Source organism: Eubalaena glacialis, chromosome 1 (assembly GCF_028564815.1).
Source record: "Eubalaena glacialis isolate mEubGla1 chromosome 1, mEubGla1.1.hap2.+ XY, whole genome shotgun sequence".
NCBI lineage: Eukaryota > Metazoa > Chordata > Mammalia > Artiodactyla > Balaenidae > Eubalaena > Eubalaena glacialis.
Genome location: NC_083716.1, coordinates 168209112 through 168228724, shown reverse-complemented (window position 1 = coordinate 168228724; position 19613 = coordinate 168209112). Strand labels below are relative to the sequence as shown.

At 36.3% G+C, this 19613-nt stretch overlaps 1 protein-coding gene across 2 annotated transcripts in view; it reads left to right on the top strand.

Moving 5' to 3' along the window:
• LOC133087378 (CD302 antigen) overlaps window positions 1-19613 on the top strand; it is a 129502-nt gene that overhangs the window by 104195 nt on the left and 5694 nt on the right. For both annotated transcript variants that reach the window (XM_061184389.1, XM_061184380.1), the window contains 4 exons: window positions 10733-10843; window positions 16939-17055; window positions 17841-18014; window positions 19300-19326. In XM_061184389.1, the coding sequence (XP_061040372.1) occupies window positions 10733-10843; window positions 16939-17055; window positions 17841-18014; window positions 19300-19326 (429 nt within the window). The remainder of the gene's footprint in view (window positions 1-10732; window positions 10844-16938; window positions 17056-17840; window positions 18015-19299; window positions 19327-19613) is intronic.

The window sequence follows — 19613 nt, the reverse complement described above, 5'->3', positions numbered from 1 at the left end:
CTCCTTCCCTGACACCACCTCTTACCGCCCTTCCTGCTATTCACTGTTTATCCACACTGACCTCTGGGGGACTCAGCCACCTCCTGGCTCTTCTGCCCAGACCCCCCTCCCCTTCCCCAGTCCTTGGCATGGCTGCCCCCTCCCATATCGTTCAGACCTCTGTTCATATGCCACCTTCTCTATCACATCCCCGTGTTTTCTCTTCTTCAGAGCACTGAATTCTCTCGGAATGAATCTCGTTTATTCACTGTCTTCTTGCTTTTCGCTCCCCTTACCAAGGGAGCTCCATAAGAGCAGAAACTTTACTATCTTGTGGATTTTTTGTTTTGTTTCATTTTGAAAAGTGTCTCTGTACTTTATTCTAATTTATAATAAAAGGACAAAAAATTTAGATGAATGATTTAAGAAGTAGGGAGCGATAATGGGATTGCAATTCCCTTCTAACTATTTTTACTTCTGCCCATGAACTCACCTCATAATTGAATTCAAAGCATTAAGTCACCTTAATCTATTGATGTGACTTTTTCTGGCCCTTGTGAATGGCACAGTGATGTTTCGGGGGAAATTATTTCAGATTGTAAATTTTGAAATGTTAGTAAGTGTTTGTCTTCCAATGAAAAAGTGAAATAGTAATTAGGTATTATTTCAGGACTTCTTTCATTGTTGAGAAGCTTTTAGAAATGTGCTCACGTGTTGAAAATTAGTTTTGCAACGGGGTTGCTGTCCACAGTTTTTTATTATACATATCAAGTATTTAAGATTATTTTAGATTTTGAGGACAAATCTTGAGATTGCATCTATAAGAAAATGGACCAGTGTTGCCCAGTAAGAAAGGTGCAGAGAAACACTGGCACCCTCATTCTATGAATAAAAGTCATGACAGCTTTTCTGAGAAGGGACGTGAAGGGAGAAGATGGGGGTGGACATCTTGGAAGCTAGGTTGGGTAGCGTGGAGAGGGGACGGAGTGTCAGAGTGGCTGAATTTCCTTACAGTTCAGGGATATGTTGCAGCCCAGGCCCTCCGGATTGTCAGGGGCCTGGAACACCATGTCCTCCCCCATACTTAATAAAGGTAATAACCAGCGCCTCTTTCTTCCTCTTCCTCTGCCCTTGTGGAAGGTAAGTGACTGACTCATGTCTAATGGGAGAGGGGCAAAGGTCTTACTATTGACAAGGAAAAAAAAGTACAGTCTTGCCTCCTTTGTTAACAGTCAGAACAAGTCTGTCCCAAGGATCACTTCCTCTTATGCTGTGCCTGGTTCTTTAAAAAAACTAATTACAAAGGAACAGAGAGTTCCATTAGAGCTGACTGGTAATGCAAAACATTCTTGTGGCTCTGCCATTTTAGTCTTTTAGCACATGATAATTTTAAGCGGAGGATCTATTCGGAAACTTCTGGAGTTAAGTACAAGCTTTTAAAATTTTCACCAGGCTCCTAAATTTCTGTACATATTAAATCAATAGAATTATAAAATTATACAATCCATGAAGAGTCATTTAGGTGCGTTATTAATAACAACCTATCTTTCAGCAGCTGTGAAGAAGCAAGAGTAACTGAAAAGCACTTTGGAGAGAGCATTGTGGGCAGGATTTTTTTTTTTTTTTTGACCCAAGGATATTTCTTGAAATATATTTTCTAGAAAACATTACAGAACCCGTAATTGAAAACTTATGGCAGTATTTTGGGGAGACAGGTTTTTCATTGTAACAGGATTATAGCCAAGATACTTAGCATTGAAAAAGACTTAGTTTAGCCTTTCTGCTCACGAAGTGCGTGAACCTCAGTAAGTTCCCTCACAAGAGGTATCAGCCTCTGTTGGAACACTCTTCTTCCAAAGTAAAAATATATGTCTTGAGTAGTGCTTAAAGCTTGTTTCTGGGGCACACACTCTGACTGGTAGCATGAGAAGAAGGGTTCAGCGCTACATTAACTGGAGTTAATTGCTAATGCTGAAATGAGCCTAAGGAAAAGACAGTTGAAAGTTGTAAGGATATGAAGTTAACAGTTTGTTTTCTGCTTTTCTGCCTATAGCTTTTTGTTTTTATTTTTGGGTTTGGGGGCTTTTTCTTGTCTTATCACATATTGCCTATTGAATTATTCAGCAAGGGTCTTCGTCAGTTATCATTATCGTCACACTCACTCCCATCTCAGAGGCCTGTGTGACCTAGATAAGCACTTGGCTCTTTTCCTTCAGTGCCTTCAGATCTCTTTTTGTATATGTCACCTTTAGAATGACGTCTTCCTTGGACACTTTTCTACAACTTCAACCCCGGCCCCCACCCTACAGTCAGGACCTGGCATCTCTTATCTGTGGTTGCTAGCCTCCAAGATGGCCCCAAAGATTCTTGCCTCCTGGTATTCATACTCTTCACTGAATAGGGCTGATCTGTATCCTGTATAACCAACAGGACACTGTGGAAATAATGGAGAGTGGCTCCCAAGGCTGGATTGTAAAAGACGTTGCACTTCTACCTTGTTCTCATTTGAATCACTTGCTCTTAGGGAAGCCACCTGCCATGTCATAAGGACTCTTGAGCAGCCCTGTGGAGAAGTCCACATGGTGAGGAACTGAGGCCTCCTACCCACCGCCAGCTCCTACTCACTTGGTGGCTGATCCTCCAGCCCCAGTTCACTTTTGAGATAGATGCAGCCCTGACTGAAACTTTATGAGAGATGCCAAGCCAAAATCACCCTGCTAAGCAGCTGCTTCTGAATTCCTGATGCAGAGAAATTGTGTGAGATAATAAAGGTTTTTATTGTTTTAAGTTGCTAATTTGTTACATAGCAATAGATTGCTAATGTACTATCTAAATAAAATACCATCTAACATATTATTTTACCTATTTATCTTGCCTTTATGTATCTGCCTCAACTAGAATATAAGCTCCAGGATGGCAGGATTTTTGTTCCTTTTTGTTCACCGTGGAATCCCCAGCACCTAAAACAATTTTCTCACAACAACTCCCTGAGATAGGTACTGTTATCGTCCCCATTTTACAAATAGGGAAATTGGAGCACAGTTAAGTAACATACCCGAGGTCATGTAGTCAGAGCCAGACTTTTCTCCATAGCTTAATGTGCTTAATCAGAACCCTGCACTGTCCCATTTCTCTGCAGGCTTATCTGTGTTATGTACAAAACTCTATCATAGTTATTATTGGGGGTACAAGTTAGGTTTAAGATATGATCTCTGTTGTCATGCAGTTAACAGTCCAATTGGGAAAACAGGATAAGTATCAGATAACTACCATACAGAAGAGCAGGATTTATCAGTGCGCATGAATGTGTGTTGGTCATCAAAGGATAACACAGCCCCTTTTCCAAGAATGGCTTCCTACGGTTCTTATGCGTAGGGCCATGGTTTGTTCCATATTATGCTCCCCATCCGAGCCATAACTAATCAAAATAAGGATAATTTCCTATATCGAAGGCTGACTACTCTAAGCTAGGTAGGGGTACCTAGTGGGTACCTGGTATATAAGAACCCTAGGAGGCCTACTTGCTGGGATAGTATCCTCAGATTTCTTATTACCCCATGTATCCTTGCAAAACATCTCTATTATTTGGGGTAACCTGAACAAGTCTTTAGTCTTTATAACCAGAAAAGGCCTCTCACATGTTGTATAGTGCAAAGTCCTGTAGAAGTTCAGAGGGATCAGAGGTTATGGGAAGGTGAGGGTTGGACACTTCATGGAGAATTGACACATGAGCTGCTACTGAAAAAAAGAATGTACTTTATAGATGGTTTGGAGATCAGAGTTCATTGTAATTATAAAGCCTAAGAGCTACAAGTGTACAAAGAAATAATTTATAAATTTCACTTCACTTGGTGTTGATTATATTTTTGTATACTTAATAGACATGCTTTATTCCATTTAAACAGTATTTCAAAAATTATTTTTTTATATTCTTGAGTTATTTATTGTCAGTACAAAATCCTATGTATAGTTTTGACTAGAAATGATACAATAGAGCATTTCTTAACCCGTGGTTCAAGACTTCCAGTGTTTCACTTTATAAAGTTGTTTCAGGTGTCCTTAAACGTGGTAATGGAGTCTGTTTCCATTTTTTTAAATTCCATAAGGCTAAAGAAAAAGCAACAAAGGGAACCAGAAGAAAATAGGAGAAGAAAAACAAGTCCAAGTTTGCAATTCAGAGTATGTGCCCTTGTGACTTTCAATTTGAGTTTCATTCTGGAATTGATTGCTTTTTTTTTCTCTATCACTTCTTAATACATAAAACATCTGGTGGGAGGAGTGTGGGGAGGGAGAGACCTGCTTAGTTCACCCATTCAACAAATATTTGACTCCTTACTAGGTGCCTGTCACTGTGCTTTTTATGGTGTTCCCTCTGCCTGGGATTTCTTTTTCTTTTTCCTTTTCCACATGGTAAACTCATTTGTCCTGCGAATTGCAGCTCAAATATTGTCTCCTTTTTGAAATGGTTCCTTACTCTACAAGTTATTACTTTTTCATCTATAGTCTTATAGCATTTAACCTCTCACACCTTTGTTATTTATATGCGTGTGACTCTCCTATCAGACTGAGCACTTCAAGTGTAGGACCCATTCCCCTTAAATCCTTTTATCCTTACCCCTTAGCACTGACCGTTGTATCTGACACTTGTGAGTTGCTCAGCAAACGATTGTTGGATGGATGATGGTAGCACTTATCGATAACTTGCTTAAAAGTGTGAAAGAGGGAATTCTGCTTCTGGCTATAGTGGAGTGGGATACTAATGCTCCCACTAAGAACAACTAGAAAATCTAAATAAAATTCCATAATAATGGTTTTTGCAGGCATCAGAGAGCTGCTAAGGCAGCTTGTTGATGCAAGCCCAATATCCTGTGCACTACTTTTCCCTTTAGGAGAGTTGCCCAAATTTTAAGCAGCTAAAAGCAGAGCAGAGTTTTTGGTATTCTCATGGTGTTAAGGAGACAAAAATTTGAGTTTTTACTTGCCAAAGAGGAGGGACTTTAGCTAATATCCAGGCCTTCAGTTGGAATCCATGGATATTGGGCCTCACAAAGGCTGTAACATCCCCCTCAGGTGGACTCCACCCTTGATTGTATTAAGATAACCTTCAATACTCCAGATGCCTACCAGAATCCTTTCTAGGGGAGAATGACATCCTCTAGAGCCTCTGCAATTTTTTTAATTTTAAATATTAAATACCAGATACTGTGCAATTTTTCCTGCACAGTATCCGGTATTTGATATCAAAAAAAAAAAAAAACCGAAAAACTACCAGCCATAATAAGAAACAGGCCAAAGCGGGGAAGATAAAAACAGACCAACAGGTGACCCAGAAATTAGAGTTTTCAAAAATGGACTTTAAAATAATTGTAATAGGGACTGCCCTGGTGGCGCAGTGGTTAAAACTACACGCTCCCAATGCAGGAGGCCGGGGTTCGATCCCTGGTCAGGGAACTAGATCTCACATGCATGCTGCAACTAAGAGTTCGCATGCTGCAACTAAGGAGCCAGCGAGCTGCAACTAAGGAGCCCATGAGCCACAACTAAGGAGCCCGCCTGTGCAAGCAAATAAATAATAAAATAAAAATTAAAGAAATAAAAAATAAAATAATCGTAATAAGTTCGAGAATGTTTATAAGATTGAGAATTTCACCAGAGACTCAGAATCCATAAAAATACAAACAAGCTGAAATTCTATAACTGAAAAATAGCTGACATTATGAACTCAGTAGATGGGTTTAATAGCAGATTTGTTAAAACTGAAGAGTATATTAGTAAACCAGAAAGAACAAGATTATGATATGGAGAGCCAAAAGTATTAAAAATAGAAAAGAGCAAAGTGAACATATTGGACATGGTGAGAAATCTAACATATATGTATTTTGAGTCCCAGAAAGGGAGGAGAAAGAAAATGGAGGAGAAGCAGTATTTGAAGTGATGACGGCCAAGAACTTTCCAAAAGTGAACAGTGAAAATAAACCCACAGATTCAATAATTGCATTACATTATCACCAGGATTTAAAAAAAATACTAGGCATACCACTGTCAAACTACTAAAAACCAAAGACAAAGAAAATCTTGAAAGCAGCCATCAAAGAGTAACAATCAGGCTAGTACCTGATTTCTCAATAGGAATGATGGAAGCCAAAACAGTAAAATTATATACATCTTCAATGAAAGATAAGCTGCCATTCTAGAATTTTGTATTTGCAAAAATATCCTTCAAAGAGGAAGGCAGTATAAAGACATTTACAGAAAATCAAGAATTGAGGGAATTTGTAGTAGACCTACCGTTAAAGGGGTTTATTCAGGCAAACAAAATTATTACAGTTAGTAATACAGAAATGTAAGAAGGAATGAAAAGCAACAGAGAAGGTACATATGTGTTTAAAACTAAATGAACCATGCATAATAGTAATACAACAATAACACAAAGGAAGAGAAGTTAAATTACTGTAAGATCCTAGTGTTGTCTAGGAAATGGTAAAAGTACTAATTTATTTTAGGTACTAATAAATCAAGGTTGCATGCTGTAATTTTCAGGGTACCCACTATAGAAATAAAATTAAAGAATGTGTAATTAATAAGCTAAAAGAAAAATGGAATGTAAAATTGTTTAATAATCCAAAAAGAAGACAACAAAGGGAAAAAAAAGAACATAAAACAGGTAGGACAAATAGAAAATGAATAGTAAGATGGTAGATATAAACTCAAATACATCAATAACTACGTTAAATATTAATGGAAATACTCAAAAGACAAAGATTATCAAACTGGGTTTTTTTTTTTAAACCTACTTGTTTAAAAGGATTATAACCACTTTGGAAGAGTGTTTGGCAGTATCTGCCAAAGCTGGACACATGTACGCTCTATGGCCCAGCCATCTACTTCTAGAAATATACCCGCAAGAAAGCATGCATACGTGCACCAAAACATGTGCAGAGGATATTTATAGCGTTATATATTGTCATGGCCACGAACTAGAAACTACCCAAACATTCATCAACAGAATGAATAAATTCATACAATACTATATAGCAATGGGAAAGAACCTACAGCTACATGCTACAACATAAATAAATCTCATAAAAGTAATGTTTATCAAAAGAAGCCAAACACAAAAGAGTACATACTGTATGTGTTCATTACTATAGAGTTCAAAAACAGACAGAACTAATCTGTGGTGTTAGAAGTTAGGCGTGATTACCTTTGGAAGTGAGTGGACCAAACGGGTTTGGTTAATGGTCTGTTTCTTCATCTCACCGATGATTACATGGGTATGTTCATTCTATGCAGATTCACCAAGATGGGTATATATGATTTGCACATTGTATATTGTATTTCAATAAAAAGTTTAATTTTTAAAAAGTATAGTCTCTCGGTATCTGCAGGGGACTGGTACCAGGACCCTCTGTGGATATCAAAATCCGAGGATGCTCAAGTACCTTATATTAAGTGGCGTAGTACAGTCTGTCCTCTGTATCCGAGGGTTCCACATCCGCAGATACCGAGGGCCAACTGTACCAGTAACGGTGTTAGAATTGGCAGCAAGGTCAATCCAGTTCTATTCCAGGGTATAAGAAACAGCATGCTTCTAGAAGGAAAAGATGAATACACTGCAAAGGGAGTGTTTGAGGATGCTGAAGGGATGATAAATTAAGCCATTTAAGGATGAAGAGGAGATAGGATTCATTCATTCATTTAGCAAAATATTTTGGTCCCTATTATAGTCCAAGAAGCTATCTGAGATGTTGGGGATTCAAAAATAAGGCTCAGTCCCTATTTTCAGAGAGGTCACTGTCTCTAGAGAAGGGTGCCGAGGATGGTAGAGTTAATAAAAGCTACAATATTTTGAGCACCTTCCTTGTACTAGGCACCGTGCTGTGCAGTTTTGTTGCTTCTTAATGTTCACAACAACAATCCAATGAGGTTGTTATCCCTTTTTGCCTGAGGAAACACAGGAAATAAGTTGTCCAAGGTCTCACCACCAAGATAAAAATACAGGTCTGTCTGACTTCAAAGTTGTGTTCCTTCTGCTACTTTACATGGCCATTGGATGGTGGTTTCGAAGAGAAAGAACTATGTGATGAAATTACAAGCGGAAGTTAAAATACATTACGGTGGTGGTGTCTTAGAGAAAGTGGTGTAGATAGATGGCCTGAATCTCAAAGGATGAGCAGTGAGTAATGTTTGATGGTCTGGAAGTGGAAACGGAGGAATAAAAGTCTTTTCTTCTGAGTAAGGGCCAGACTTTCAGAGAAGGCAGCAGAGGTGTACGGAGAAACCGAGATGGCTGAGTACTGCTTCTCGGGAAGAGAATCTAAGGGTCTGCTCCACATACAGACTTTCAACCAAGCGCCTTGTTTTCAGGCCCTTCCTGAGCCTTCTTCCTACAAAATGCCTTTCCAATTCCTGAACTTTTCTAGATTTCCTTGCTTTTTTAAAATTTAATTTAATTTTACTTTATTTTTAAAAAATTTTTATTGGAGTATAGTTGGTTTACAATGTTTTTAGTTAGTTATGTTAGTTTCAGGTGTACAGCAAAGTGAATCAGTTATACATATACATATACCCACTCTTTTTTCGATTCTTTTCCCATATAGGCCATTACAGAGTATTGAGTAGAATTCCCTGTGTTATACAGTAGGTCCTTATTAGTTATCTGTTTTATATATAGTAGTGTATATATATCAATCCCAATCTTCCAATTTATCACTCCCCCCCATTACCCCCTGGTAACCGTAAGTTTATTTTCTACATCTGTAACTCTATTTGTTCTGTAGATAAGTTCATTTGTACCCTTTTTTTAGATTCCACATGTAAGTGATACATATTTTAGACTTCCTTGCTTTTTAAACATTGGAATCATACTGCAGATATATTTTTATAGTGAGATTTTAAAAAATTAATGGTTTATTGTGAGCATTTTCCCAAAGCAAAGTGCTTGTTGTTAAAACATCCCTATCCAACTTTAAGCCACCATAATGGGAAAGTTCTAGATTCCTACCAGAGTTCAAACCAAGGTAGTCACACGTGTAAGACAAGAATTTATAAACAGCGGGAAGGAAAAAAAAAAAAAATTGAACCTATATACAAAATAAATTGTATCTTGGGATGCCTACCCTCACGCTAGTACATCTTGGATGGTTTAATGACTAAATGTAGCAGTATGAGGCCAGAGAAAAACTCATGACTCACAAATTGAGATAATTTTAAGTAGCCCATTGTATTAATTAGGTTATTGATTCAGCTGCTATAACAATGACCTGAATTAACAATGGCTTAAGAAGATCGAAGTTTATTTTCTCTCTCTTTACAACCTGAGTGTGATATGTTGGCTTCACTTAGGATCCTTTTATCTTGTTGCTGTTATAGGCTGTTTCCATTGTTTACATGATTGATTGATTGATTGAAGATAGCTAGCTACATTTTAGCCAGTGGTAAAGAGGAAATGTGGTCCAGGGAGCACACTCTTTGCTTTTAAAGGCATATTTTTGCACATTTCACTTCTGCTTACACTTCATTATCCAGAAGCCACCAGAAGCCTGGGAGATAGTGTAGCTTGGTGGCCTGTAGTCTGTGCTGTATAAGAAGCTGAGGTCAAGTACTGGAGACAACGAATGGGCTCTGCCATATTCTGAGCTTAGTGAAATGGAGGTTGTTGAATTTAGACTAACATAGCTGATTGTTCAATTCTGATCTTTGTAGTAAGCCATTCTTCTACTTGTTTATATTAAAATTGTAATTCAGGGAGTTCCCTGGCGCTAGGTCTAGTGGTTAGGATTTGGTGATTTCACTGCTGTGGTCTGGGTTCAATCCCTGGTCGAGGAACTGAGATCCCGCAAAAATAAAACCAGGTAAAAAGTGATTTTCCCTATACAGACCTAAGAGAATATGGAAGGTTAATGCCTTAATGTTCCTTTATTCACTGGAATTCAATAAAATCTTCACATCCTTTCTCCATTCTGGCCAGTGAAATCAAGGTCTTAACAGGCCTACTTTTGCTTCTAATGCTAACTAATGAAATTCCAGAGCCAAGGCTGAAAAATACACATCTTTATAATGAATAACACCGAAAGATAGAGATGAAGGAGATGACCATCTACAGCAATAGAGGAAGAAGTATGGTTCTGTTTCATAAAACTAGTTCAAAGAATCTGCTTTGATGAAGTGTTAAATTAAAGTATTCATAAAAACATCAATCTTGTTTTCTTGTGCAATAGGAAAACTTGTCTGAATATTCATAATCTAGCAACTTCTTTTCTTCTCTGTTCTTGAAAGTATATTTTGAACAAAAGATCTTGTAAGACTCTTAAGACTTTTGAAATTGAATTGTTACTATATACTGCAAAAATAACCTTGAAAGAAAACTTGTAATTCTGATTGGTTGTCTTCCTTGATAGTTTATTGCCTTGGTTATTAGCATATGTAATATGCTATAATTTACATGTCTGAACTATTAAACACCTAAAGACTTGTAACTTTGCTCTGTCAAATCAGAAGGGAATCAGTGGCGCATTTTCCTTTTCCCACATGTACAATGGTGAAAAATAAATTCCTATCACACTAGTCAATTTCTTTTTTTTTTTTTTTTTTGGTCAATTTCTTATTTTAACAAAGACCAAGAGCCTTGTGGCTAAATTAACAACGGACATTGCCATTCTTTTTTTCTGTGAAAATTTAATATCTAATATCTTTATCTTTAGGAATTCATGAAATTAAAGTTATTTAATAGCGTATCTCTTTTTCCACATAGACTGCCCTTCATCCACCTGGGTTCAGTTCCAAGACAGTTGTTACATTTTTCTTCAAGAAGCCATCAAAGTAGAAAGCATAGAGGATGCCAGAAATCAGTGTACTGACCATGGTAAGGAGCTTATTCTATTTTGTTTTTTCACAGATCAGTAAAGAGTGTTCACTAATTTCTTTAAAAAATAGTTTTGTTGTATCTCACTTTTACCTTGGTCCTTGTAATAAATGGACAGCTTTTATTCTATAATACACAAGACACAAGCAGTGGAATTGGGCTATACCCTTGAGCTGGAAGACAGTTGTTGGACCACACTGCCCAAAGCAGAGTGACAGAACCTTAGCAAGAGCAGGGTGTATTTAATGTAAGTACTCTGTGTCAGGCACTGTTCTTAAGCACATAATATACTTTAACTGGCTTTAATTATTACAGCAAACCTATCAGGTAGTTTATTATTACCCTCCTTTTATCAAGAGAATAAAACTAGTTCAGTTATTTGTTAAAGGTCACACAGGAAATAATTGGCAGAGCCAGGATTCAAAGCAGGGACTGTCTGATTTTAGGACCAGCGTTCTTAATCACTCTTATTCTGCCCTGAAAGTACTGTTTCAGGCATGCAGTGGGGGCAGAAGTTAGATTACATGGGACTGTGACGTGAGACTGTGGTAAAGAAGCATACCGTTAAATAAAAATGAAAAAAAGGCTATGTATTTGCTACATGATATGCTCAGTATTCTCTGGGAAATATAACTTCACATTTCGAAATCTTTTAAATAAAAATGTCATTTTAAATAAGGTGTGCTTGGGTGCTCTTTATATATTTGCCTGTTTGGCCCAAAGTGCATCCTTGTTGTTAAGCCTCTTATTGTGATACTTGTCAGCTCAAACTAAAACGATGGTGTGAGTTAGCATGTTTTTCAGCTGAGATATCTATGATGGTGAGATGAGAGTCCTTGATTATTTAAAGGTACTTTTTATTATTGTGTGAGATCTAAAAATCTCTTATTTCATTAAATTTTGTCTTAAGCATATTCATAACACCAGCATTTAAAAATGTGCTTTACTGGGACTTCCCTGGATGTCCAGTGGTTAAGACTCTGCGCTCCCAATGCCGGGGGCATGGGTTCCATCCCTGATTGGGGAACTAAGATCCCGCATGCCACAGGGCACGGCCAAAAAATACATAAATAAAAAATAAAAATAAAAATGCCCTTTATCTAAAAAACACAATTCCTGACAACCCGCCAATTAACATTTTGGAAGAATATCAAATTGCTTTAATTAAAATCATATTCACTTATTATAGAAGGAATAAATGTAAGCATAGGAGTTTTAAATCCTAAGAAGTGCCACGTACTACTCAGTACATATTGCTTTCCTTAGGAATAAATGTAGGCATAGCCATTTTAATCCTATGAAGTGCCATGTAATACTCAATACATATTTTCCTTACTTGCTAAATGGTGTTGAACATTGGCTCTTTGAAAACAAGACATTTCCAACATGCTAATATGGTTTCACTCCAAGGAAATGGAGTAATAGGAATTTTGCTGGTCTTCCAAGATTTTTATTTATATATGTATGTATGTATGTATGGCTGTGTTGGGTCTCTTGCTGCGCATGGGCTTTCTCTAGTTGCGGCGAGCAGGAGCCACTCTTCGTTGCAGTGCGCGGGCTTCTCTTTGCGGTGGCTTCTCTTGTTGCGGAGCACGGGCTCCAGGTGCACGGGCTTCAGTAGTTGTGGCGCACGGGCTTAGTTGGTCCGCGGCATGTGGGATCTTCCCGGGCCAGGGCGTGAACCCGTGTCCCCTGCATTGGCAGGCGGATTCTTAACCACTGCACCACCAGGGAAGTCCACAAGATTTTTTTAAATGGTGTTTCCCCCACAACTATTTTCTATCTCTTTTTAAAAACCATTTATGTCAGGTATACTTAGACATAAACACAGATGTCAATAAACAAATTATATTGGAGGCTCAGAGTCAAGAAAAGACATGTTCCTGTACTCCTATTAGCTTGTATGAACCACAAGGTCAGATTTCGTCATCCAGCTTTAATACTTATCTTCAGCAGTTAAGCAACTGCATACTCTACAGAGGCATAGTTAATATTTGTTGACTGACTTCCTCTACAACTAAAGTGTAGTTAATTGTATTTGCTAATTTTTTTTTAGAAAATGAAGCAAAATGAAATTGAAAACACCCAGCAACTTTGAGGCCTGATTTTTGATTATTTGAAGTCCATTAACTCTACTTATTCAAGTAGAGTAGCCACTTAGGAATTTTAAATCGTTGTATATAAATTTGCTTATAAAGTTTATCTTGTGTCTAAAGAAAAATGTCTTTTTTCCCAGTTAAATATTTATAAATTCAGTTTGTCTTACTGATTTGATTTTTTTTTTTAATTTCTCATACATTTCTGATAATCTCATCATTTATTTGATCATCCTCTACATTTGCTGCCACTCTGGAAATATCCATTTCATTGATGAATCAGAAAATTAGCTAAAATTAGTTAATATTACCATTACTTTTTTTGGCTAGGGTAGTGTTTTGGTTTAGAACAGTAGGTGGACATGAATTCAGTGTTTGCTATATATGAAGAAGGAAAAGCATAAGGAATACTAGGACATTTACATTTGGATTTATAAAATCTTCACAGGTATACAAAATCCTATCTTAAACCTATAATTAGGGGTATAGAAAATAGGTGACTTGTTACCTTTTGGACTGCTGAGAGCTATATTTAGAAATATTCCCAGTGCTTTGTGGTAATTTACTTGATGTTACTTGTACTTATTTTGGGTACTGTTATTGTTCATCTAGGAAAATAATTGTGAGAGGCTAAAATTTTTCTTATTTTGCAACATTTACCTTTGATTTAGATATTTTCATTATAATAGAACAAATAAATATTTTCAATCTTTCCTTTTTGTGATCTGTGTATGAGCTATGTCACTAGCCATAAAAAGAATTAAAGACCCAAATTACATCTCAGCAGGTAGCATCACTGGTAATGCATTGTAAAAAAAAAATTTGCTTGAGCACATGTGTTCTTCAGGGATTTATGCTATCATTTGTTAAAGAAAATTAAAGTGTGTCTTTTTTCCTAACATATTACGTTTATACAGTATTTACTTAAATTGCAATGTTAAAAATCATTCAAGTTCCATTGGCTGACACAAGGTCAGAGAAAGGAATGAAAATCTCATCTCTGAACACCTAAGCCTAAACTATAACCTAGTTAAATATTTCCCTTGAGGATTTTTCTAAAATGGCATTTTGGTTACATTTCACAACTAAGTACAAGTAAGTACGAGGGTAAAACAGATTAAAAGTCTGTATGACATTTAACAGGAGGTGATAGCAGCTAGAACTGATAAGAAAACCATCATAGAATTTTTAAAAATGGAGCTATGACTGAGAGAGAGAAACTTGCTGAATTCTAACTTTGAATTAAAGTATTATTTTAAAGGTCAGTCTTATTTTTTCTTTTCTTTTAGAAGTTCTTAATTACACGGTTAGTGCACAGTCACTATATAGAAGAGCACTTATGCAAATATTTTAAAAATAAAATTACCCTAAATTGTACCATCCTAAGGAAATGTAATGACTATTAACATTTTGGTAAGTATCCTTCTAGACTTCCAACCCCCCAGGCAGATATATTTTAATAAATATTTGATATATATGTATATATACATGTATATATGTATACATATATATACTATATGTACATATATATTTCCGTAATCTATTTTCCTTTAAAAATATTTTTCCATGGCAGTAAATATAGAATGCATATTTCCTAATAACTGTACACTATTCCTCTATATAGATATGCCGTAATTGATTTAATCCTCTAATATTGGTTATTAAATTATTTCCAATCTTCCAGTGTTGTAAATGTGATGAACATCAGTGATTGTGCCTATGTGAGCAGAGCCAATGATTGCCTTGCAGACATCTTGCCAAATTATCTCCAAAAAGGTTTTACTAATTTTTACTCCAACTAACCACTTGTGAGTTCCTATTTTTCTACACCGTAAGCCAGCACTGTTTAATCGGCACATCTGAAACTCTTATTTTCATTCTTTTACCAGTGAAATTGCATTTTTCACACTTCTTGTGTTACATTTCCTTTCGTGAGGGTGAATTGTCTTTTTTTTTTTAATTGAAGTATAATCGATGTACAGTACTGTTACAAATTGAACAATATAGTGATTCACAATTTTTTAAGGTTTTACTCCATTTTTGGTTACTATAAAATATTGGCTATATTCCAGTGTTGTACAGCATATCCTTGTAGCTTATTTTATGCATAATAGTACCTCTTAATCCCCACCCCTATGTTGCCCCCTTCCCCCGTCCCTCTCCCCACTGGTAAGCACTGGTTTGTTTTCTGTATCCGTGTCTACTGCCTTTTTAACAGTCTGAGACCAATTTTTTTTTCTTCTATTAAGGTGTTTGCCTGTTATTTTTTATTCATAACAGAGCTTTAGTCTGCCCAGTTTGATTTTCTTCTGTAACAGTATGGTTGGTTTGGGGGGAGATTTTAGGCCCTGTAGTTTTCTTTTCCCTTGTAGTTAAATTTATTTTTTAAGCCTCTTTTGAAAGATGTGAAACTAATCGCCTAATACAAATTTTTCTTACCACGTCATGACCTAATGGCTCTTTCTCGTCTCCATATATCTGTTAATTACCAGAAAGTTACTGGTTTTAGAGTGATGTCATAAATACAGCAGCCTATTATTTAAGTTTCCTGTCATTTCTCAGTGTGTTCCCTGCATCAGCAAGCAGCATCAGTGTCACCTGGGAACTGCTTAGGAATGCAAATTCTCAGGCCCCACGTTACTCCAGCTAAATCAGAAGCTCCGGGTGTAGGAGCCAACACTGTTTTAACAAGCCCTCCATGTGATTCTGGTGCACACTAAAGTTGGAGAGCCACTGATCCAAGGCAGTATTCTCAAGTTTTCGGAAGTTTTTGTTAAGTCAGGATGATTTTGGAAGAATGTAATTTAATGATAGGAAAGACTTCCTCATCTCTCCATGTAGTACCTGAATTAGTTGTAGTACCCAAAGCTTCCAAGATAACTTTAAAAATGTTTAGGATCAATGACTTCTCCTTGGAAAATTATGAAAATTTTAACTTCTAAAATTACTGAGACTGGAAAGTCATGTTTCTTAGGAACATTTTGATGTTTATTCCTCACTTAGCTGAGTACAGCTGAAAGGATGTATTTTTCCCAGGGGTTAGATGTACCTTCCCCACCAGATTTCTGGTTGCTATAAGCTCTGATGTCATCATTCATTCTTCACTTGCAAAAACATGCAATATCATGAGAGAAACTAACTCCATTAGCGTTTTCTCCTAAGTATTATCCAGTTAAGACAGTGGAATGATTTTTTTAATTTGCAAGAGAATCTTCGTTGGGTTAAGAAACAAGATTAAATATATCTGGGAAAAGTGAAGTTACTGCTAATATTTTATAGGGTGCTATGTAGCTTATAGATTGAAAGGATAAAAAATGTGAGACATAAAATCTATGTGGCTGCTGCTCTTTACTCAAACCAGGTGAGACAGTACCAGGAAATATCAGCTGTCCAATGAGAACAGGACCAAGGACCTCCTTTATCACTTTCCCTAACCAGGACTTCCCCAAGGGTGACCACAGAGGAAAATATGGGAAGGCATAGGCTTCAGGCAGCAGGCACATGGTGGCCAATTAAGTGAGGCAGGTCAGAGACCGCTTGTTACTTGAACTTCACTAGGTCTTGGGACTGTTCTGGCAAGTTGCCCTGGTAGTTTTCAGCTCTCCTCAGTGTGGTCAGAGCTACTCCTCCCTATAATTGTGAACTGAGGGCAGGAGGGGCCATGATTGCTAGAGGAAGGGGTAGTGAAGTTGAGATGCAGGAAGTGTGTTCTACTGCTCCAGCCTTCCCATGATGTTTTCTTTCCATGTTGTTTACGAGATTACTAACCCTAAGTGAATGAAATAAAAAGTATGATTCTGTTCAGTTTATCACATTATCATTTTACTTTTCTCATGAGTATATTGTCTCTTCAGAAATGTGCATGACATTTTCAAGCTAAATTTTTTAAAAGGATGTAAAAGTATAATGTATTATAATAATGTATAATTTGTATATACTTCATGTGATTTTCATTGATTTTGGGAACATGCTGACTTCTTCTCCCTAAAATAATTTCAGGAGCAGACATGATAAGCATACATAATGAAGAAGAAAATGCTTTTATACTGGATACTTTGAAAAAGCAATGGAAAGGCCCAGATGATATCCTATTAGGCATGTTTTTTGACACAGATGGTAAGTGATATTTATACTTAAATTGTTTCTTACATTTTTTTCTTAATGTTAGTAAAACTGATAACTTTCTTTTAGATTCTTCAATTCTGTAGTTCGGTATTTCCTGTGGTTTCCAGGTATTGTATTTTCAGTACGCACCCATGTACCACAGCTTTCCCCTGAGCAGCTCAATGTGTGTCACATGTTCTGGATTAAAATATGGTTCTAGACTCAGTATTTCTGTAATATGGTAGGGTAATAATTGGTACTAGTGTCAACAATAGGATAAAGATAGACAAGTGTCAAGGTAATACTATGTAAATGTATTTATTGTCACTGTTGAAAACAAAGTACATAATCATTTTCAAAATGAAATGAAATTACTAAGGTTACCATTAACATTTTAACTATTTTCTTGACTATTTCTTCAGGAAAATTATATATATTTTTTAATCACAAATGGGATCTTCTTCAGAACCTTCTTGAACCAGTATCTTTTGCCTGTGTACAGGATATATTCCTCCTTCTAATTTAAATCCTACAATCAAAAGTTTAGACCAGACATATCTTAGTAACTTCCCACCTTTAAAACTAGACCCAGGAAATCCCTGGTGGTCCAGTGGTTAGGACTCCATGCTTTCACTGCTGAGGGCCCGGGGTTCGATCCCTGGTTAGGGAACTAAGATCCCACAAGCCATGAGGCGTGGCCAAAAAGTTTTAAAAAAATAAAGCTAGACCCTTTTCTTTGACTTTCTTTTAACACATTTTATACTGTCATAATGTTAAAAATTTTCCTTAACTGACAGATGCCAGTTTCAAGTGGTTTGACAAGTCAAATATGACATTTGTTAAGTGGTCAGACCAAGAAGATGGCGAGGACCTAGTTGACACCTGTGCCTTTTTGCACACCAAGACAGGTGATTGGAAAAAAGGAAATTGTGAAGTTTCTTCTGTGGAAGGAACCCTTTGTAAAGCAGCTAGTAAGTATAATTGAAGGCCTTTTTCCGTTCTAAGAGAGGTGGGGAAAATAGGGCTGGTTTTAAAATAATTTTCTTTGTGATGTGTGACTCAATATGTAGAGGAAGTAAGACTTCAGAAGATACTGGGTTGGTTTGCTCCCAAGACTCTTGGAAGTCAAATATGTAATCCTATTACATTTCAGAGGTAGGGCCAGATCATGTGAACCAGGAATACTTTTATTCTATGTGCTTATTCTTAGAGCTTCTAAGAAGTCAAAAATTTCTTACGTTGTTCAAAGGAATTATCATAGCCTCTTTGTGATTTGATTAAACAGTGGAAGTGGTGAAGAATAATCATGGCTGATTCCGGAATTCTAATGTTAGCGTACAAAGAATTTGATTCAGTACAAGGACATCTTTGATTAGGCCAAGAAAAATTGCATCATAGTTTATAATTTACTCTGGATTAAAGTATAAGTTTTCTTCTTACACGTCACAGTGCTTTCTAATGAACAAAATTATCCTGTCCCAAAATATTTTCATATTATTGTTAAACATTAGACAGTTTGTTCTTTTATGTTTTAGAAAGAACTGTTTTCTCACTAAAGACATTTAAATTTCAAAACACGATTTTGGGTTGCTTGAAACAAGACAGAAACAGCCATTTCCCGCATTGCATCCTTAATATTCCCCCCTTCTACTCCAACTGCAAACCAAAACTATATATCTGCCTCTGATTATTTCCTTTCTTTACATCTGGAACTACATACAATTTTTTTTTTTTTTTTTAAACTTGCCTCAGCAGGGTTTTTGACTAATCAGTCACACTTTTATGGTAGTAGCATTTCACTTCCAATATTTGTTGGATTTTTTAAAAGTTGGTTCTTTTCATATACTATGCCTCAGGACACCATTATATAAGCCAAATTTTTAATTAAACTATAACTTCAAAACATCAGAAATAGTGAGCAAATCTGTACTACCAAGGTAAGGTCACAATTGTATACTTTTACTGTTTCTACAGACTTTCCAACCCAAATCCTCTTATCTCCCTCACTTCATCACACTTTTTCTTGAGTTCCCTTATTCTTTTTCCACCAACTGAGCTAATGCGTTTTTAGCTCTCTACATCTTTTTTTAAAAAAACTGAGTTCAAAACAGATAATACAGACACATGACCAAGCAATAGAAATATGGGTAATACTAAGCTATTAAAGGGTTCGTTTTAAACTACTTTCAAAGTGTTTAGAAGCATTCTTAGAATAAGGCATACTTAAATTAATTATGATTTTCTTTTGTATTCTAGTCCCATATGAAAAGAAATATTTATCAGGTAAGTATGGTCTTTTGTTAAATTTTTCCCACAAGAAAGAATATATTAAGATTCTAGCATATTAAAGTAGTACTGAAGACCTCTTTAATTATATGACAGTGTAAAGTAGAACAACTTTTATAAGAATACAGAAAGACTTGACATTTTAAATATATCTGCAAGTTATGTATGAAATGAACATTTTTTAGAAACACCAAATTCTATCTCCTCATTGCTCCATTATCTGTTTTTGTGGGGAATGGCTGCATCTTTTGTTAAAAAATTTTTTTCTTATAGTTGTAATTACA